This window comes from Nerophis lumbriciformis, linkage group LG07 (genome assembly GCF_033978685.3).
Source record: "Nerophis lumbriciformis linkage group LG07, RoL_Nlum_v2.1, whole genome shotgun sequence".
In the NCBI taxonomy this organism is placed as follows: Eukaryota; Metazoa; Chordata; class Actinopteri; order Syngnathiformes; family Syngnathidae; genus Nerophis; species Nerophis lumbriciformis.
Window position 1 is genome coordinate 54,625,118 of NC_084554.2, and position 22,733 is coordinate 54,647,850.

The 22,733-nt window shown below is 41.9% G+C and overlaps 1 protein-coding gene across 1 annotated transcript in view; it reads right to left on the bottom strand.

Moving 5' to 3' along the window:
- cul2 (cullin 2) overlaps positions 1-22,733 on the bottom strand; it is an 87,787-nt gene that overhangs the window by 48,169 nt on the left and 16,885 nt on the right. Inside the window, exons 5-12 of the mRNA XM_061964867.1 lie at positions 22,470-22,575; positions 22,309-22,391; positions 22,130-22,226; positions 18,546-18,656; positions 10,449-10,611; positions 10,220-10,344; positions 7,129-7,236; positions 6,973-7,032 (exon numbers count right to left, since the gene is read on the bottom strand). Of these exons, the coding sequence (XP_061820851.1) occupies positions 6,973-7,032; positions 7,129-7,236; positions 10,220-10,344; positions 10,449-10,611; positions 18,546-18,656; positions 22,130-22,226; positions 22,309-22,391; positions 22,470-22,575 (853 nt within the window). The remainder of the gene's footprint in view (positions 1-6,972; positions 7,033-7,128; positions 7,237-10,219; positions 10,345-10,448; positions 10,612-18,545; positions 18,657-22,129; positions 22,227-22,308; positions 22,392-22,469; positions 22,576-22,733) is intronic.

Below are 22,733 nucleotides of genomic sequence, written 5' to 3' on the forward strand. Positions count from 1 at the left end.
GCTTGTATTATCTTTAAACACCTTTAAGTTGTTAACAATATTAACTATATGTATTAAACATTCTTGTATTATCATTAAACACCTTTAATTTATTAACAATATTAACTATATGTGTTAAACATGCTTGCATTATCTTTAAACACCTTTAACTTGTTAACAATATTAACTATATGTGTTAAACATGCTTGTATTATCATTAAACACCTTTAACTTGTTAACAAAAACATATGTTTCATAAATAAGTAAATATAAATTATACATATGAATGAGGTAGATCCCCACGACTTGATCAATTGAAAAGTAGCTCGCCTGCAGAAAAAGTGTGAGCACCCCTGATCTAAAAGATATAGTAATAAAGTCACTGAATAAGCAACAATGATCCTTCCTACTATGTTTTCTTTTTCTCTGGCAGACCAGGAGTTACGATGCCATCCTACAGTCCGGAGTTGTAAAAACTCAGTTCTCTTATGGCACCGGTGCCAACGTAAACGGGACTAAAAAGGGTGCATCTTGGTGCCACCTGCAACAAACTACTGGTGCTACTGGTACTTGTCGAGATATTCATGCGGCCGGTATACTTTTGTTGCCTTATTATCTGTTCTTGATTTCCACATTTGGTCCTCAAGCGCCCAGTGTCTGCACAAACATGATGAATCACTCCTCAAAAAGGAGGTTTGAGCCAGTTCAGTTCTGTGAAGGACACGGTCCCTCTTCTTATCAGCAGGTGCATCCCTCTCTGTAAGGGGGGGCTGCCTCCTCAATATAAGAGTTAACTCCTTTTGTCTTACTTTTAGAACTCTCTTGGTGATGCTATTGTTGCGTTGTAAGGGCTGGTCTCCTTACTGTTTAGTAAAAAACCTTGGTATTGTATCATTCTGTCTGTGGGGTACTTTTTACTAAACATATATGTCATCTAAAGAACTTGGGACTGATCAGCGTGTTTTATTCCCTGAGGAAGACTGATCGCACACAACACATTGTATTCAAAAAGACTTAAAAGGTGTGTTTGCAACATTTACACCAGGGGTGCTCACACTTTTTCTGCAGGCGAGCTACTTTTCAATTGATCAAGTCGTGGGGATCTACCTCATTCATATATATCATTTATATTTACTTATTTATGAAATATATGTTTTTGTTAATAAGTTGAAGGTGTTTAATGATAATGCAAGCATGTTTAACACATATAGTTAATATTGTTAATAAATTAAAGGTGTTTAATGATAATGCAATCATGTTTAACATATAGTTAATATTGTTAATAAATTAAAGGTGTTTAATGATAATACAAGAATGTTTAATACATATAGTTAATATTGTTAATAAATTAAAGGTGTTTAATGATAATACAAGTATGTTTAATACATATAGTTAATATTGTAAAGGTGTTTAAAGATAATGCAAGCATGTTTAATACATATAGTTAATATTGTTAACAAGTTAAAGGTGTTTAATGATAATACAAGCATGTTTAATACATATAGTTAATATTGTAAAGGTGTTTAAAGATAATGCAAGCATGTTTAATACATATAGTTAATATTGTTAATAAATTAAAGGTGTTTAATGATAATACAAGTATGTTTAATACATATAGTTAATATTGTTAACAAGTTAAAGGTGTTTAAAGATAATGCAAGCATGTTTAATACATATAGTTAATATTGTTAACAAGTTAAAGGTGTTTAATGATAATACAAGCATGTTTAATACATATAGTTAATATTATTAATAAGTTAAAGGTGTTTAAAGATAATACAAGCATGTTAATATTGTTGACAAGTTAATGGTGTTTAATGATAATACAAGCATGTTTAACACATAGTTAATATTGTTAATAAGTTAAAGGTGTTTAAAGATAATACAAGCACGTTTAACACATATGGTTAATATTGTTAACAAGTTAAAGGTGTTTAATGATAATACAAGCATGTTTAACACATATAGTTAATATTGTTAACAAGTTAAAGGTGTTTAATGATAATACAAGCATGTTTAACACATATAGATTCCTTTCTTTCATGAAGACAAGAATATAAGTTGGTGTATTACCTGATTCTGATGACTTGCATTGATTGGAATCAGACAGTGGTGCTAAAAACATCCGCATTTTCGAATGGAGGAGAAAAAAATCCTCCTTTCTGTCCAATACCACATGAAAGTGGTTGGTTTTTGGCATCTTATTTGTCCAGCTTCCGTACTCCTTTGTATGCACTTTACAAGAAATACATTGTCGGCAAACTCCGTAGCTTGCTAGCTTGTGCACGCCAGCTTTCTGAGACTCTCGTTTTGTTAGCGCAACTGTGCAACTGTGCAGTCGCGGTCTTTGGAGTTTTGACGACAGGTACGGCGCCAGAGTCTGTTGAAATAAAGTGTTTCTCGCCTTCCAGTCGGTAATTTTAATGAGCTGGCAGCAGCCAGCGTCATCTCAGAAGACCCTCGGGTGCCGTGAATGTCAATCAAGTGACGAAAGTGACGTCATAGTGAAGATTTATGATCGCTCATTTTTAGGACTATTTTGTTAATGCCTGGCTGGTGATCGACTGACACACCCTCCGAGATCGACCGGTAGCTCGCGATCGACGTAATGAGCACCCCTGTTTTATCATAACAACAACATGGCTGCAAATTGTCCGTTGCTTCTCTTGGACTGTTTTAATATGTGTGCATGCGCTTCCAGCGTGTACCAGTTGACAGCCGTAAACACCAATCATTTTATCCAAGCCGGTAAAAATGTTTATTACATAAAGTTTGTAATTGTGAGAAAAATAGACAATAGTCAAACAAATGTGTTCTGTTAAACCACTAATGGTAACATAAGCTAGACGGTGATGTTCTTGTTGTATTTTTTGCTTTGAAAAAATGTTACTGTAAGGCTGTAATTGCTGCCAAATGTGCATCAACAAAGTATTGAGCAAAAACGGTGAATGCATTTGTTATTTTTTTTTATTATTAATACATTTTAAAAATTACACAAAAATAGAATTTTGAGGACAAAAATGAATGTACTCCATTTTGGAATAAGGCTGTAACTAGGGGTGTAACGGTACACAAAAATTTCGGTTCGGTACGTACCTCGGTTTAAAGGTCACGGTTCGGTTTATTTTCGGTACAGTAAGAAAACAACAAAATATAAATTTTTTGGTTATTTATTTACAAAATGTGTAAACAATGGCATAACATACAGTACATATACACACAGGGCATACTTGCCAACCCTCCCGGATTTTCCCGGGAGACTCCCGAAATTCAGCGCCTCTCCCGAAAACCTCCCGGGACAAATTTTCTCCCGAAAATCTCCCGAAATTCAGGCGGAGCTGGAGGCCACGCCCCCCTCCAGCTCCATGCGGACCTGAGTGACGTGTTGACAGCCTGTTCACACGTCCGCTTTCACACAATATAAACAGCTAATGATCGAGGGCGAGTTCTTGGTTTCTTATGTGGGTTTATTGTTAGGCAGTTTCATTAACGTCCTCCCAGCGCGGTAACAACACACAACAACAGCAGTCAAGTTTTCGTCCCCCGTAAAGCAGTTCGTCTGCCGTAAACAGCAATGTTGTGACACTTTTAAACAGGACAATACTGCCATCTACTGTACATGCATATGTGACCCACCCATAATGTGTCACATTTTTGTGTTGATTTATTTATTTTATTTTGTGGTTTGAATTCGTTTTTGGAGCTGTCATTACACATTTATCAGTATTCACATTGGTCAGTAGGGGGCAGTAGGGCGTTTCTTCCCAATTGAATGCTATCACCTGCAGACCGGAAGTGTCTTGTCATTCTGATGAGCGCGGCCAGTCTGTGAACAATTGAAACGTCCTGTGTGCTTTTTCCTCCTGTATAACAGGTTAGTTTTGGTGAATCAACTCACTGAATAATATCCATGTGATCTTTATAAGTTTAAGTACACATTCTGATGGTGGAGCCTAACTCTAAAGTGTTTGTGAGTTGTAGTTTGTATTTGTGAATGAATCCAGTGCACAGCTGCAGTAATCAATACAAAAAGGCGACGTGAGTGCGCAATGTTTATATAGGAACTTCTGATCCTAATTCAGACTCCCAAATTAGAGCTCCCGTTTTCTTATTGATTTTATAATGTACGTATATTTGTATAATGTGTGTGTTCTGAAATAGTGACAGAGAATAGAACAAGGATGGACAATTCAACCCTTAAGTGAAGTGAAGTGAAGTGAATTATATTTATATAGCGCTTTTCTCTAGTGACTCAAAGCGCTTCACATAGTGAAACCCAATATTTAAGTTACATTTTTAAACCAGTGTGGGTGGCACTGGGAGCAGGTGGGTAAAGTGTCTTGCCAAAGGACACAACGGCAGTGACTAGGATGGCAGAAGCGGGGATCGAACCTGCAACCCTAAAGTTGCTGGCACGGCCACTCTACCAACCGAGCTATACCGCCCCAATTTAGCAGTTTATTACTTGTTTGGAAAAAACTGAAAAATTCTGAATAACATAACTTTCAAAATAGATATTTTGTACTTTTTTAAAAATGGTTTTATTTATATATTCCTAATTTTGTGTTTAGTATTATTAAAAGTTTTAAGTTTATTTTATATATATATATAAATAAATATATATATATATATATATATATATATATATATATATATACACATACATATACAACTCATCTACTCAACAATGAGTAGATGAGTGTTATGTGTGTGTATATGTGTAAATAAATGAACACTGAAATTCAAGTATTTATTTTATTTATATTTATATATATATATATATATATATATGTAATTAAAAAAAATATATATATTTATATATAGCTAGAATTCACTGAAAGTCAAGTATTCTTATATATATCTATCTTAACCAAGCCCCCAACCACGCCCCCCGCCCCACCCCCGACCACGCCCCCCACCTACCGAAATCGGAGGTCTCAAAGTTGGCAAGTAGGACACAGGGTCCATTGCCAGGGTTAATGTGGTCAACATATATAAAATAAAAACTAAATAAGATAAGGCTCATAATGGTTTCTTAACAAAACCTTTCTACATATAAAGTGCTTTTTTTGATTGATTGATTGAGACTTTTATTAGTAGATTGCACAGTACAGTACATATTCCGTACAATTGACCACTAAATGCTAACACCCCAAAAAGTTTTTCAACTTGTTTAAGTCGGGGTCCACGTTAATCAACATTAAACTGCCTCAAGTTGTTGCTCAGATTAAATAAAATGACAAAACTTTTCTTCTACATATAAAAAGTGCAACATTAAACAGTTTCAAGTCAACTCAGCCTCAGATGAACTTTTCTTCCCCCTCCCCCCAGCCTGGCTAACTTGGCAGTAAGAGGATATATGGGCTCATTGTTCTTCCACCATAGAAGTGGCTCAAAATCTAGTTTCTAATGCAATATGGTCTTAAATCTGCTGCTATAAAAACATTGGTTATTGCTTTAGCCCTGCCTGACTCGCCGAGGAGAGGCTGCTTGAATGCGGTGGTGACGCTTCAAATGGGTTAGAATGTTTGACGTGTTGTCAGAAGCAGCTGCTGAACAAACCTCCGTCCTCCATTGTTGTATCACGCAGCCAAAGCGTTCCCAAACGGGAGATCTTAACGAGGGAGGAGAGTCTTCCAGCTCTGGCTTTTACATGTTGTCCTAGCCCGGTCGCTGCTAGCATGCCGTGTGTTGTGCCTCGGTGTGCATTGTTTACGCAACGTGCGGTACGCTACTTAATATGTCCGTGTGGAAACTCGTTCGGTACACCTCCGAACCGAACCGAAAACCCCGTACCGAAACGGTTCAATACAAATACACGTACCGTTACACCCCTAGCTGTAACAAAACAAATGTGGAAAAGGTGAAGAGCTTTGAATACCGTATTTTCCGCACTATTAGCCGCACCTAAAAACCACAAATTTACTCAAAAGCTGACAGTGCGGCTTATAACCCGGTGCGCTTTATATATGGATTAATATTAAGATTCATTTTCATAAAGTTTCGGTCTCGCAACTACGGTAAACAGCCGCCATCTTTTTTCCCCGTAGAAGAGGAAGTGCTTCTTCTTCTACGCAAGCAACCGCCAAGGTAAGCACCCGCCCCCATAGAACAGGAAGCGCTTCTTCTTCTACTGTAAGCAACCACCCGCCCGCGTAGAAGAAGAAGAAGAAGGGCGCGGATATTACGTTTCATTTCCTTTGTGTGTTTACATCTGTAAAGACCACAAAATGGCTCCTACTAAGCGACAGGTTTCCGGTTCATGAAAAGACGCAATCTCTCCATCCGCACACGGACTACTATTTCACAGCAACTGCCTAAAGACTTTCAAGAAAAGCTGGCTACTTTCCGTGCATATTGTAAAAACAAGATAGCTGAAAAAAAGATCCGGCCAGAGAACATTATCAACATGGACGAGGTTCCACTGACTTTTGATATTCCTGTGAACCGCACTGTGGATACAACGGGAGCACGTACGGTGAATATTCGCACCACAGGGAATGAGAAGTCATCCTTCACTGTGGTTCTAGCTTGCCATGCTAATGGCCAGAAACTTCCACCCATGGTGATATTCAAAAGGAAGACCTTGCCAAAAGAGACCTTTCCAGCCGGCGTCATCATAAAAGCTAACTCGAAGGGATGGATGGATGAAGAAAAGATGAGCGAGTGGTTAAGGTAAGTTTACGCGAAGAGGCCGGGTGGCTTTTTTCACGCAGCTCCGTCCATGTTGATATACGACGCCATGCGCGCCCACATCACGCTGGTTTTTAATATATTATTAAAGTTTGACTGACCTATCTGACTGTTTTTTTGACATTCCTTTAGCGCAGTTAGATGCGGCTTATAACACGGGGCGGCTTATAGGTGGACAAAGTTTTGAAATATGCCGTTCATTGAAGGCGCGGCTTATAACCCAGGGCGGCTTATGGTGCGGAAAATACGGTACATTCCGGATGCACCGTGCATGGTATTTGTTTGTGGGTTTGCACTGACCAGTTCTGGGGCTTTACAGATGGACTTGGGCTCCCTGAAGTTCACTACGGACGTCAAGGCCTTTGAAAAAAAAAGTGTTGATAAAGATAAAAATAAAACCAGGCAACGGAGTACTTCTTAGTTCTACAGTTACACATTTTACAGTTGACACGTTACCTTATCGAGCGCACTCATGAAGTGTTGGTCTCCATTCAGAACAGTGTTGATGAGCTGAACAAATTTACTGTGAACCTCCAGCACTGACTCCACAAACAGCGTTGGCATCTAGGAGAGGGCAAAAAGAAAACAAGTCTGTTTAAGAGGTGATTGATTATCAGACGTGAGTCGTGTTTAGTGCAGCGTTTCCCAATAATGCTAGACTTGCACAAAACAGGGCCAAAAAGTTGTGTAGAGTCAGTGCTTTCCACATGAAGTACAAGTCTCAAACTGTCTTCACCCTGTTTGTTGACATTATTTTCTTGATAAAATCCATCTGGCTCATCATGCTCCATCTTTCCTGTCTGCTATCACATACTTGCCAACCCTCCCGGATTTTCCGGGAGACTCCCGAAATTCAGCGCCTCTCCCGAAAACCTCCCGGGACAAATTTTCTCCCGAAAATATCCCGAAATTCAGGCGGAGCTGGAAGCCACGCCCCCTCCAGCTCCATGCGGACCTGAGTGACGTCAGTTGCGCAACACCGCGTAAATCGTCGGCCAACCAAAAAGTAACCCCAGTACGCTATAGCCAACATTCACCAGGAGATGGCAACAGACAAACATAGATCACTCTATTACATTCCTCCCCATTTAGAAATGTATAGAAGTTACTCAAAATAAATAAACAACCCAACCAAAAAATGCAGCAGCTCAATTAAAAAACTGTACTTAAGCCACATTCTTTTCTTTTTTTTTTAGTACTGAACTCTTAACCCGCATTTGTAAAAAAATAACATGCTTATTATACAAACAGTATTTGTACACCTTTAACACAGATTTGTATACTGTCTTCAGAGATTCAGTTTTTTTGGTGGTACTCGAAACTTTTCTGGGTACCTGCGAAAGGGTGTTCAGCATGGTTGGAAAAATAGTGACAGAGAATAGAACAAGGATGGACAATTCAACCCTTAACTCAACAATGAGTAGATGAGTGTTATGTGTGTGTATATGTGTAAATAAATGAACACTGAAATTCAAGTATTTCTTTTATTTATATATATATATATATATATATATATATATATATATATATATATATACCGTATACATACCTGCCAACTTTTGAAATCAGAAAAACCTAGTAGCCAGGGTCCAAGGGCCGTAGGTCCAGGACAAAGTCCTGGTGGGGGGTTCAGGCTTCGCCCCCCGACGCAAAATGATTATTAGCATTCAGACAGGTTAAAATGTTGCTAAAACCATCACTTTTCTATCAGTCACAGTGACTTTTCAAAACAAAAATATTACAGCAAAAATCATATGGGTTGATTGACATGTTTATTCTGTAAGCTAACTTCAATAGTTTGAAATTATTTTGACAGTTAATGCCAGTTATCCTGTCAACCTTTCACAAGACTTCAATTTGTTCATTGAAAGTATAAACACTTTTTACAGTAAACAAATGGGAAAACAGTACTAAACAATTCCATTAAAAAAAAAATTGGTGTCATTATTAACTTTCTGTCCAAGCTTGTATAATCTACTGCCTTGTTCAATTGTAAAAAATATTCTGTGCCTAAAATTCACATTTCTATCACAATTATCATACTGTAAACATGGTAAGCTAACTTCATTAAAATTAATAGTCCTGTCAATAGCATGGAATTACAATTCAAATGTAGTTTTTTTGTAAGCCTTTCAAAAGAATTCAAAATATGAAAAATTAATGAAAATTAATTGAAGCCATCAGACACTTGAAAAGTGGCACATCACATCTCTAATGTAATCATTTCAACTTTTCAACAGAAATAGCACTGCAAAAATATTAAGGACATACTTCTGTATTTTGGTAGTTATGCTGTCAACATTTAACAAGATTTCTTCAACTTGGACTTGTTTTAAATGTTTTATGCCACTTCAAGTTGTCAAAGACGTGCTGTGAAATACAGCCGACAAGATTGCGCACCAAACACGAAGCAAGGCCAAAGTGCATGCATGGTGCAGGAGAACAAAGGACTTCTTTCATTTAAGGTTTGTGATAAACCATCAAACTCATTCGTTAAAAGGACTCTATAGTAATATAAAGCGAGTTTTTCTGGACATTATCATGCAAGAAAAGTTTATTTTTGGGACCGCGATCACCGCGTAATGATTTTTAAAGGTTGCATTACAAACATTGAACTGTCCCATGTGATCAGCCAGTGCGATTGGAAGTCCATGCTCAATTATTGCCTCCGTAAATAAAACTTCGGCATTTATCACATCCAAAGAATCTGTTTGGGCGACGAAAAACGTTGAAAGTTTTCCACTTGTATCGCTAGCAACGGCATTAGACTTGTGTTTTTTTGTCCCAACGTGGTCTTTTACATCGCTAATTCCTCCATGTCCGATCGAAAAATCTTGTCTGCACAAGGTGCAATTCGCGTAGTTTTCACCCTTTTTTTTTTTTTTAATTAATGAAAAACCGTATTTTTTATCACTGCAACCGTAACCCGGAATAGGTTGATGAAAACCGTACGAATTACGGGAAAACCGGAGTAGTTGGCAGGTATGCTGTTGCGTCTGACCAGTCTTCCTCTCAGGGAATTAAAGTCACTGGTCAATCCCAAGTTCTTTCAGCTGACATATATGTTGAGTAAGAAGGACCATCAAGACAGAATAGGAATATTATCAAGTTTTACTAAAGCTTTAGGAGACCATTCCTACAGTCCGTTAATAGCGGCATCTAGAAGCGGTCTGAAAATCCCCACATCTGCGGTCCCCTCCAAGGTTTCTCATTGTTATCCCATTGGGTTGACTTTTTTCTTGCCCTGATGTGGGATATGAGCCGAGGATGTCGTTGTGGCTTGTGCAGCCCTTTGAGACACTCGTGATTTAGGGCTATATAAGTAAACATTGATTGATCGATTGACCTTTAAATTAAACATATTTTACTACGCTTATTTCAATCTAAATCAATTAAATAAAAATACTTAAAAACAATGCTTGATAAAAATGTAAATGTCGACCTTAATATTCTGCACGGCGCACCAATGCAGGAGACCCTGACTCTATTTTGGCCATTTCATCTTAATATTGACATCATGGAAGAAAAGTAGTGTTGGAATACTTACGTTTTCCAGGGAGAGATTACTGGTGCCTCGAATGCCCTCGTTGTGGATATGGACCTGCAGCTCCTGGATCATGTGAGGCAAACCGTTGGACACAGCTCGCAACAGCGTGTACATGTTGGCCATGTCTGCAGGTAGAAACACACAAAGTGACTTCCTACGTGTTGAACAAATGCATTCATGTGGTTGGAAAAATGCAAAAATGTATCAGGGAAGGAGGACAGAAGCTGACCGTCTCTTTTCTCCTGACGAATAATGTTCTGGCACTCTGCGTGGAGGAACTGCAGATGGTCCGCCACCATTCTCTGCTGGCATTCGTTGATGACTTTGGCATAGGAGCTTGGGTGAAGGTACTTTCGACATCGCATCTCTTCATCTTTTAAACGCCCTAAAACCTGGATGGAGAGAATCGAGTTAAGTTTCTGTCCCTGGTAGAGGTCCGTCCTCTAGACCAGTGGTCCCCAACTACAGGTCCGGGGACTGGCACCGGGCCGCACAGAGACCATCCATCTATCCATCCATCTTCTTCCGCTTATCCGAGTTCGGGTCGCGGGGGCAGCAGCCTAAGCAGGGAAGCCCAGACTTCCCTCTCCCCAGCCACTTCGTCCAGCTCCTCCCGGGGGATCCCGAGGCGTTCCCAGGCCAGCCGGGAGACATAGTCTTCCCAACGTGTCCTGGGTCTTCCTCGTGGCCTCCTACCGGTCGGACATGCCCTAAACACCTCCTTAGGGAGGCGCTCGGGTGGCATCCTGACCAGATGCCCGAACCACCTCATCTGGCTCCTCTCAATGTGGAGGAGCAGCGGCTTTACTTTGAGCTCCCCCCGGATGGCAGAGCTTCTCACCCTATCTCTAAGGGAGAGCCCCGCCACCCGGCGGAGGAAACTCATTTCGGCCGCTTGTACCCGTGATCTTGTCCTTTCGGTCATAACCCAAAGCTCATGACCATAGGTGAGGATGGGAACGTAGATCGACCGGTAAATTGAGAGCTTTGCCTTCCGGCTCAGCTCCTTCTTCACCACAACGGATCGATACAGCGTCCGCATTACTGAAGACGCCGCACCGATCCGCCTGTCGATCTCACGATCCACTCTTCCCTCACTCGTGAACAAGACTCCGAGGTACTTGAACTCCTCCACTTGGGGCAAGATCTCCTCCCCAACCCGGAGATGGCACTCCACCCTTTTCCGGGCGAGAACCATGGACTCGGACTTGGAGGTGCTGATTCTCATCCCAGTCGCTTCACACTCAGCTGCGAACCGATCCAGTGAGAGCTGAAGATCCTGGCCAGATGAAGCCATCAGGACCAAATCATCTGCAAAAAGCAGAGACCTAATCCTGCAGCCACCAAACCGGATCCCCTCAACGCCTTGACTGCGCCTAGAAATTCTGTCCATAAAAGTTATGAACAGAATCGGTGACAAAGGGCAGCCTTGGCGGAGTCCAACCCTCACCGGAAACGTGTCCGACTTACTGCCAGCAATGCGAACCAAGCTCTGACACTGATCATACAGGGAGCGGACCGCCACAATCAGACAGTCCGAAACCCCATACTCTCTGAGCACTCCCCACAGGACTTCCCGAGGGACACGGTCGAATGCCTTCTCCAAGTCCACAAAGCACATGTAGACTGGTTGGGCAAACTCCCATGCACCCTCAAGGACCCTGCCCAGAGTATAGAGCTGGTCCACAGTTCCACGACCAGGACGAAAACCACACTGTTCTTCCTGAATCCGAGGTTCGACTCTCCGGCGTAGCCTCCTCTCCAGTACACCTGAATAGACCTTACCGGGAAGGCTGAGGAGTGTGATCCCACGATAGTTAGAACACACCCTCCGGTTCCCCTTTTTAAAGAGAGGAACCACCACCCCGGTCTGCCAATCCAGAGACATCCGCACAGAGACGTTAAATAATTTATAACCGACCGCATTTTCTCCTACTTAACTTTCACCAGTCCCACCAGAAACACCAATAAGCGTGTTCATAAATGTATTATACAACTCCTGATAAGAAGTCGCCATTTGCCATATTTGTTACATGGGACAATGCACATTCATAAACATAGAATCTAAAGGTGCCAAATTGTAGCTAAAAGCAAGGTTCCATCTGCAGTCCGCAGCAGGTTGATGACCTAAGATCAGGGCAGATCAGGAACAAAGTGACCATCGTAGTTTAAGTGCATAACATAAAGATGGAGAAGTGCTAAATTGTTGCATATAATACTTGTTTTGAAGGTAAAAAATACACATCTTCTTTGGCCGAGTAAGTTTAAGTGCTGGTGTGATTGAACGTAGTCCTATTACACAAGTAGTTAGCAACAATAGCTGTATTTACGCATGGAAAATTGGATTAGTGTATCTCCGGGGGTGGATGAGATCCGCCCGGAGTTCCTTAAGGCTCTGGATGCTGTGGGGCTGTCTTGGTTGACAAGACTCTGCAGCATCGCGTGGACATCGGGGGCGGTACCTTTGGATTGGCAGACCGGGGTGGTGGTTCCTCTCTTTAAAAAGGGGAACCGGAGGGTGTGTTCTAACTATCGTGGGATCACACTCCTCAGCCTTCCCGGTAAGGTCTATTCAGGTGTACTGGAGAGGAGGCTACGCCGGATAGTCGAACCTCAGCTTCAGGAGGAACAGTGTGGTTTTCGTCCTGGTCGTGGAACTGTGGACCAGCTCTATACTCTCGGCAGGGTCCTTGAGGGTGCATGGGAGTTTGCCCAACCAGTCTACATGTGCTTTGTGGACTTGGAGAAGGCATTCGACCGTGTCGCTCGGGAAGTCCTGTGGGGAGTGCTCAGAGAGTATGGGGTTTCGGACTGTCTGATTGTGGCAGTCCGCTCCCTGTACGATCAGTGTCAGAGCTTGGTTCGCATTGCCGGCAGTAAGTCGGACACGTTTCCAGTGAGGGTTGGACTCCGCCAAGGCTGCCCTTTGTCACCGATTCTGTTCATAACTTTTATGGACAGAATTTCTAGGCGCAGTCAAGGCGTTGAGGGGATCCGGTTTGGTGGCTGCAGGATTAGGTCTCTGCTTTTTGCAGATGATGTGGTCCTGATGGCTTCATCTAGCCAGGATCTTCAGCTCTCACTGGATCGGTTCGCAGCTGAGTGTGAAGCGACTGGGATGAGAATCAGCACCTCCAAGTCCGAGTCCATGGTTCTCGCCCGGAAAAGGGTGGAGTGCCATCTCCGGGTTGGGGAGGAGATCTTGCCCCAAGTGGAGGAGTTCAAGTACCTCGGAGTCTTGTTCACGAGTGAGGGAAGAGTGGATCGTGAGGTCGACAGGCGGATCGGTGCGGCGTCTTCAGTAATGCGGACGCTGTATCGATCCGTTGTGGTGAAGAAGGAGCTGAGCCGGAAGGCAAAGCTCTCAATTTACCGGTCGATCTACGTTCCCATCCTCACCTATGGTCATGAGCTTTGGGTTATGACCGAAAGGACAAGATCACGGGTACAAGCGGCCGAAATGAGTTTCCTCCGCTGGGTGGCGGGGCTCTCCCTTAGAGATAGGGTGAGAAGCTCTGCCATCCGGGGGGAGCTCAAAGTAAAGCCGCTGCTCCTCCACATGGAGAGGAGCCAGATGAGGTGGTTCGGGCATCTGGTCAGGATGCCACCCGAGCGTCTCCCTAGGGAGGTGTTTAGGGCACGTCCGACCGGTAGGAGGCCACGGGGAAGACCCAGGACACGTTGGGAAGACTATCTCGCCCGGCTGGCCTGGGAACGCCTCGGGATCCCCCGGGAGGAGCTGGACGAAGTGGCTGGGGAGAGGGAAGTCTGGGCTTCCCTGCTTAGGCTGCTGCCCCCGCGACCCGACCTCGGATAAGCGGAAGAAGATGGATGGATGGATGGACGTATGAAATATTGCAAATAAAAATGGAAATAAAAAGCCACAGAAATATATTGGATCTAATGGCAAGTATTTCTAGCTTGATTAAATATCCATGCTTTTGTCCTTGAATGTGATGTTTCACCTATAACCCATCAGATACTAAAGCCAAAAAAAAGCCTCCTACGAGCAAAAACGAGTAAAAAAAACAAAAGTCTATGGCGAGCTTTTTTGCAAAGGGAAAAGGACAGGGGCTCCCACTAATTCCATCCATCCATCCATCTTCTTCCGCTTATCCGAGGTCGGGTCGCGGGGGCAGCAGCCTAAGCAGGGAAACCCAGACTTCCCTCTCCCCAGCCACTTCGTCCAACTCCTCCCGGGGGTTCCCGAGGCGTTCCCAGGCCAGCCGGGAGACATAGTCTTCCCAACGTGTCCTGGGTCTTCCTCGTGGCCTTCTACCAGTCGGACGTGCCCTAAACACCTCCCTAGGGAGGCGTTCGGGTGGCATCCTGACCAGATGCCCGAACCACCTCATCTGGCTCCTCTCGATGTGGAGGAGCAGCGGCTTTACTTTGAGCTCCCCCCGGATGACAGAGCTTCTCACCCTATCTCTAAGGGAGAGCCCCGCCACCCGGCGGAGGAAACTCATTTCGGCCGCTTGTACCCGTGATCTTGTCCTTTCGGTCATAACCCAAAGCTCATGACCATAGGTGAGGATGGGAACGTAGATCGACCAGTAAATTGAGAGCTTTGCCTTCCGGCTCAGCTCCTTCTTCACCACAACGGATCGATACAGCGTCCGCATTACTGAAGACTAATTCCACTAACATACCTGCCAACTTTTGAAATCAGAAAAACCTAGTAGCCAGGGTCCAAGGGCCGCAGGCCCCGGTAGGTCCAGGACAAAGTCCTGGTGGAGGGTTCAGGGCTTCGCCCCCCGACGCAAAATGATTATTAGCATTCAGACAGGTTAAAATGTTGCTAAAACCATCACTTTTCTATCAGTCACAGTGACTTTTCAAAACAAAAATATTACAGCAAAAATCATATGGGTTGATTGACATGTTTATTCTGTAAGCTAACTTCAATAGTTTGAAATTATTTTGACAGTCAATGCCAGTTATCCTGTCAACCTTTCACAAGACTTCAATTTGTTCATTGAAAGTATAAACACTTTTTACAGTAAACAAATGGTAAAACAGTACTAAACAATTCCATTAAAAAAAAAATTGGTGTCATTATTAACTTTCTGTCCAAGCTTGTATAATCTACTGCCTTGTTCAATTGTAAAAAATATTCTGTGCCTAAAATTCACATTTCTATCACAATGATCATACTGTAAACATGGTAAGCTAACTTCATTAAAATTAATAGTCCTGTCAATAGCATGGAATTACAATTCAAATGTAGTTTTTTTGTAAGCCTTTCAAAAGAATTCAAAATATGAAAAATTAATGACAATTAATTGAAGCCATCAGACACTTGAAAAGTGGCACATCACATCTCTAATGTAATCATTTGAACTTTTCAACAGAAATAGCACTGCAAAAATATTAAGGACATACTTCTGTATTTTGGTAGTTATGCTGTCAACATTTAACAAGATTTCTTCAACTTGGACTTGAAAGCATAAATAGTATAAACACTTTTAACAGTATGTCGTGCTGTGAAATACAGCCGACAGGATTGCGCACCAAACACGAAGCAAGGCCAAAGCGCATGCATGCTGCAGGAGAACAAAGGACTTCTTTCATTTAAGGTTTGTGATAAACCATCAAACTCATTCGTTAAAAGGACTCTATAGTAATATAAAGCGAATTTTTCTGGACATTATCATGCAAGAAAAGTTTATTTTTGGGACCGCGATCACCGCGTAATGATTTTTAAAGGTTGCATTACAAACATTTAACTGTCCCATGTGATCAGCCAGTGCGATTGGAAGTCCATGCTCAATTATTGCCTCCGTAAATAAAACTTCGGCATTTATCACATCCAAAGAATCTGTTTGGGCGACGAAAAACGTTGAAAGTTTTCCACTTGTATCGCTAGCAACGGCATTAGACTTGTGTTTTTTTGTCCCAACGTGGTCTTTTACATCGCTAATTCCTCCGTGTCCGATCGAAAAATCTTGTCTGCACAAGGTGCAATTCGCGTAGTTTTCACCCTTTTTTTTTTTTAAATGAATGAAAAACCGTATTTTTTATCACTGCAACCGTAACCCGGAATAGGTTGATGAAAACCGTACGAATTACGGGAAAACCGGAGTAGTTGGCAGGTATGCACTAATTAGTTTTTTCATGTAATTCATTTTTCATGAACTATATTGCTATATTTATCTGCCATACATGGAAGGCCGGTCCGTGAAAATAATGCCTACATTAAACCGGTCCCTGGTGCAAAAAAGGTTGGGGACCCCTGCTCTAGAGAATGTCCTTATTTCAGCTTTCTCCTCAACCTTCCTTCGACGTATATCGCTGTGTAAACAAGGAACTACGAGGCAAAAAGCCTCCTGGCAATAACAAAGCAAAAGCCAATTTACACTGTGTTGGTGGGCCAACGTCAACCGTCACTCTCTTCAGCAAACACTATCAACATATGGTAACACCTTCATGAACATCAGAGCGGCACAGAAAAGCTTATTAGAAGGACTAATACTCTGATTTCAACTTTTATGTTAATCATACACACATGTCCGGTGTTAAAATACAATATAATCAAATCAACTTGATTTATAAAGCACATTTAAAATTTACCACAGGGGTAGCCAAAGTGCTGTACAATGAACAGGTTAAAAGATAAAACGAGTACCGAGCAAACACAACACAAACAGAACACGATAAAAAATAAATAAATAAAATAGAATAAATAAAAACATAAAAACAGGTTCACAGCAGGTGTATTATGGGGCGCCATTGCAGGATGGATATCACTCAGTGTTAAAAGCCATGGAATAAAAGTATGTTTTTAAGAGAGATTTAAAAACAGGAAGAGAGGAGGCTTGTCTAACACTCAGGGGTAGGTCGTTCCACAGCTTGGGAGCAGCAACGGCGAAAGCTCTGTCACCTCTAATCTTCAGCCTTGTGTCAGGGACCGTCAACAGCAGCTGATCGGCTGATCTTAAGGATCGGGTGGGGCAGTAAGGCTGAAGGAGGTCGGAGAGATAGGTTGGCGCAAGGTTGTTTAGACATTTAAAAACAAATAAAAGGAGTTTAAAATTGATTCGGTAACGCACAGGGAGCCAGTGAAGGGACGCTAAAATAGGGGTGATGTGCTCACGTCTGCGGGTCTGTGTTAGCAGACGAGCAGCAGAGTTCTGCACGAGCTGCAGGCGGGCGAGGGAGGCCTGGCTAATGCCAACATACAGGGCATTACAGTAATCAAGACGAGTCGAGATAAAGGCGTGGATTAATTTCTCAAGATCATGTCTTGATAGAAGCGGTTTCACTTTCGCTATTTGGCGTAATTGATAAAAGCTTTTTTGAACGACGCTGCTGATTTGTTTTTCGAATTTAAAATCTGAGTGGAACTTTACCCCCAGGTTTGTGACAGAGTCGCTGAGATACGGGGTCAGAGTGCCGAGGTCAACGTTGGGGGAGGGAGAGCGACTTGGACCGAACAACATAACTTCAGTTTTGTCTTCATTTAGGCTCAGGAAGTTAGCTGAAAGCCAGACTTTGATGTCGTGCAGGCAGTCAATAAGACGTTGAACCGTGTTATTTTGTGCCATGGGAAAATAAATCTGGCAATCATCGGCGTAAAAATGAAATGCAATACTGTACTTCCTAAAAATAGAACCAAGGGGGAGAAGGTAAAGCGCAAATAAAATTGGGGCAAGGATTGAGCCCTGGGGGACCCCATGTGGTAAAGGAGCTGTGGAAGACATAAAACTGCCTACTTTTACACAAAAATTCCTGTCGGTTAGGTACGACCGGAACCAGTTGAGGGCGGCGCCCTTAATGCCCACACAGTTCTCAAGACGAGTGATTAAGGTGGCGTGGAACGCAGCAGACAGATCTAAAAGCACCAGAACAACATATTTACCAGAATCAGTTGACAGGAGGATATCGTTAAAAACTTTTAGAAGCGCTGACTCTGTACTGTGGAGGGCTTTAAAACCGGACTGGAACAGGTCAGTGATAGCATTATCCTCTAAGAAGGGCAACAACTGACTGTAGACAACATTCTCTAATATTTTGGAAATGTATGGAAGATTAGAGATAGGTCTGAAGTTAGAGAGGAGAGAGGGGTCGAGGCTGGGTTTTTTAAGTAGAGGTCGTACCACTGCATGTTTAAACTCTACTGGAACTATTCCAGAAGAGAGGCTACTATTGATAATGTTAAGGACACTTGATCCAATAGTAGCAAGTACCTCCTTAAACAGATATAAACACAACACAACATCTGGCAACCAGCAAATGCATCATTTTGGGGATTGTTCTGTGACCTTTGTGCACTACAAAAACTAAAAGAAAAGGTTACATGTCCCATGCAAAAGCATCGTCTTACCTTCTCCATGTACTGTGAGCAGTTGGATTCTTGGAGTAAATTCGAAGCTTCCTGTTTGTAATACTCTCCTGTTTTAGTCACAAACTCCCCTTCGAAGATTTCCTGATAAAACTGCGGCACAAGAACAGACTCATTTACAGGAACAATCAAAATATTAAAAAAAAACTTCTTAAAGTGGGTATTTTTTGGAGCGTAACCCCAGCGTTGAACGAGGGAACGCTGTATATTGTCTATGCCGTGCAACCCTAAATCGTAGCAGTCAAAAAGAACGGGACAAGCGGTAGAAAATGGATGGAAAATGTATTTGTTAATTAAGTTAAAGTCAAAGTACCAATGATTGTCACACACACACACTAGGTGTGGTGAAATGTGTCCTCTGTATTTGACCCATCCCCTCGATCACCCCCGAAGAGGTGAGGGGAGCAGTGGGCAGCAGGAATAATTTTTGGTGATTTAACCCCCAATTCCAACCCTTGATGCTGAGTGCCAAGCAGGGATGTAATGGGTCTAGGGCTGCAACTAACAACTAATTTGATAATCGATTAATCTGTCGATTATTACTTCGATTAATAATCGGATAAAAGAGACAAACTACATTTCTATCCTTTCCAGTATTTTATTGAAAAAAAACCAGCATACTGGCACCATACTTATTTTGATTATTGTTTCTCAGCTGTGTGTACATGTTGCAGTTTATAAATAAAGGTTTATAAAAAAAATGAAAAATAATAAAAAATAAATACAAATTAAAGCTGCAAGCAGCATTGGTCGGGCCCGCGTATTTGGCAGGTGCTAGTCCTAAGTGTCCCAATACTATTGTCCAGTTTTAGTCCTAAGTGTCCCAATACTTTTGTCAAGTTGTAGTCCTAAGTGTCCCAATACTTTTGGCCAGTGTAGGTGTCCCAATACTTTTGTCCAGTGGTAGTCCTAAGTTTCCCAATACTGTTGTCTACTTTTAGTCCTAACTGTCCCAATACCTTTGTCCATTGGTAGTCATAAGTGTCCCAAAACTTTTGTCTACTTTTAGTCAGAATTGTCCCAAGACTTTTGTCTAGTGTACCTACCTTGTCTGCATTGTGTGGGCACGCTGGTGCTTCCTGCTTTTAAGCAGCCATCTTAAAAAAACAGCAGCGCAGCGGGTCTTTGAAGTGTCATAAAATCAAAACCGGAGCAGTTATTAAAAAGCCCATCTATACTTTTAATCACAAGGGTTCAATCTCTCTCCTGTGTTAGTTTGAAGCCGAAACGACAAACGCGCTCAGAGGAGATAGATTTTGAAGAAAGGTGACCGGTTTTTACAAAAATTTTGTTTTGAAGGGGGAATAGCAAACTTCCTGTTGATTTTTGCAGGGGGTTGTCAATTTATGAAATGTAGGTCTAAGTGAGACCTACATAGAGGTTTTTGTTTCATGTCTCTCCGACCTTCCCAGTGGGAGTTACAGGCAGTTTTGTCAGTTTTTTCATCCGAGGAGCAGTTTTTTGTGCGTTTTATTAAAAAATTGCGCTAGAGCACAATTTAGAGATTTGGGGTTAGGTTTTTTTTATCAGATCACACTTTTTGCCAGTCCTGATGTGTGCGTTCAGTTTGGTGAGTTTTGAAGCATGTTAAGGGGGTCAAATTACAGCTCAAAGAGGCAAAAGTGACTGTTTTTAGTACTTTTTTGTCTTGAAGGGGGAATTACCAACTTCCTGTTGATTTTTGCCCGAGGATATACGATTATGAAAGGTAGGCGTAAGTCAGACCTACATAGAGGTTTTTGTTTCATGTCTCTCCGACCTTCCTAGTGGGAGTTACAGGCAGTCTAGTTTTTTTTTCCCTAGGGGGCGCTAGAGCGCAATTTTTAGGGCCCGCATGGCCCATTGCATGGGACATAAGGACCTATTGAATTTGTAAGGTTTAATTCTTTATTCTTCCGCCGCCACATTAAACTGTAATTTGACCCACTTAACATGCTTCAAAACTCACCATATTTGACCCACACATCAGGACCTGCGAAAATTGCCTTTTTTTAAAAAAACCGAACCACAAAACTCAAAATTGTGCTCTAGCGCCCCCTAGGAAAAAAAAAAACTAGACTGCCTGTAACTCCCACTAGGAAGGTCGGAGAGACATGAAACAAAAACCTTTATGTAGGTCTGACTTAGACCTACATTTCATAATAGTACATTTTCGGGCTAAAATCAACAGGAAGTTGGCAATTCCCCCTTCAAGACAAAAAAGTACTAAAAACAGTCACTTTTGCCTCTTTGAGCTGTAATTTGACCCCCTTAACATGCTTCAAAACTCACCAAACTGAACGCACACATCAGGACTGGCAAAAATTGTGATCTAATAAAAAACCTAACCCCAAATCTCAAAATTGTGCTCTAGCGCAATTTTTTAATAAAACGCACAAAAAACTGCTCCTCTGATGAAAAAACTGACAAAACTGCCTGTAAATCCCACTGGGAAGGTCGGAGAGACATGAAACAAAAACCTCTATGTAGGTCTTACTTAGGCCTACATTTCATAAATTGACAACCCCCAGCAAAAATCAACAGGAAGTTTGCTATTCCCCCTTCAAAACAAAATTTTTGTAAAAAACGGTCACCTTTCTTCAAAATCTATCTCCTCTGAGCGCGTTTGTCGTTTCGGTTTCAAACTAACACAGGAGAGAGATTAAACCCTTGTGTATAAAAAAACAGAACAGCGTTTTAATACCTGCTCCGGTTTTGATTTTATGACCCTTCAAAGACCCGCTGCGCTGATGCTGCTGTTTTTTTAACATGGCTGCTTAAAAGCAGGAAGCACCAACGTGCCCACACAATGCAGACAAGGTAGGTACACTAGACAAAAGTATTGGGACACTTATGACTACCACCGGACAAAAGTATTGGGACACTTAGGCCGAAAACTGGACAAAAGTATTGGGACACTTGGGCCGAAAACTGGACAAAAGTATTGGGACACTTGGGACTACAACTTGACAAAAGTATTGGGACACTTAGGACTACAACTTGCCAAAAGTATTGGGACACTTGGGACTAAAACTGGACAAAAGTATTGGGACACTTAGGACTAGCACCTGCCAAATACGCGGGCCCGACCAACGCTGCTTGCAGCTTTAATTATTTTGGGGGTTTGTTTTTTTCATCAAAAGGCAATTTTTGCAGGTCCTGACGTGTGCGTCAAATATGGTGAGTTTTGAAGCATGTTAAGTGGGTCAAATTGCAGCTCAAAGAGGCGGCCGGTATAATAATAATAATAAAAACCTTACAAATTCAATAGGTCCTTATGTCCCATTGCATAAGGACTCCCTGTGGGAGTCCTTATGCAATGGGCCATGCGGGCCCTAATAAAAAAAGTAGCCTTTGCGCATGCGCATAGCGTAGATCCAACGAATCGATGACTAAATTAATCGCCAACTATTTTTATAATCGATTTTAATTGATTAGTTGTTGCAGCCCTAAATGGCTCCCATTTTTATTGTCTTTGGTATGACTCGGCCGGGGTTTGAACTCACGATCTCCTCATGTGAGAAAACAATATCATGTTTTCAAACAAAGGATACATTTGCTGCATCATTGCACACTTCTGTCCTCACCTTTAGCGGAAACTTCTTCTTGTACTGCTCCACGTGAACAAAAGAGTTGATGACCCCATGAATGACTTTCTGGTTGGGGTTCTCACCGCAGCGGTCACTGCAGGGGGAAAGTCACTGGTATTTGGTGTGGGCTTGTGATTGCAATTATTTCCCCGGCTGGGATTGTGTGGGAATCCTACTTTTTGATTTCATTCAGGAGCATTCTGATGAGAGTGGCTTGAAGAGGCTCGATCATTAACTTCCTCCACATGTCCAGTGCCAACTGTAGTGACAAATTAAAACAGAAAATGAACATAAGAGCCAAAAGTACATCAACAATGTGCAAATATCAGCTTAATACCTCCCCGATTTCCATGAGCGGTTCATTTGTGTCCACTCCCCCGTAGCCGTACTGTAGGTCTGCCTCTGTAAGTTTGTTCTTCTTGATGAACTGAGTGTTGAGATACCTGGAGTGGGTGTGGTAGTAGTTGTAGTCATAGTCATTAAAGCTGAATGAATATTTTTATTATTTTACAACGTTTTTGGATGTTGTTTGAGTGGCCATTGGTTCACCACTACTACTACACAGGATGCTACAAATGACGTCAACAAAGAGTAGTGGTTA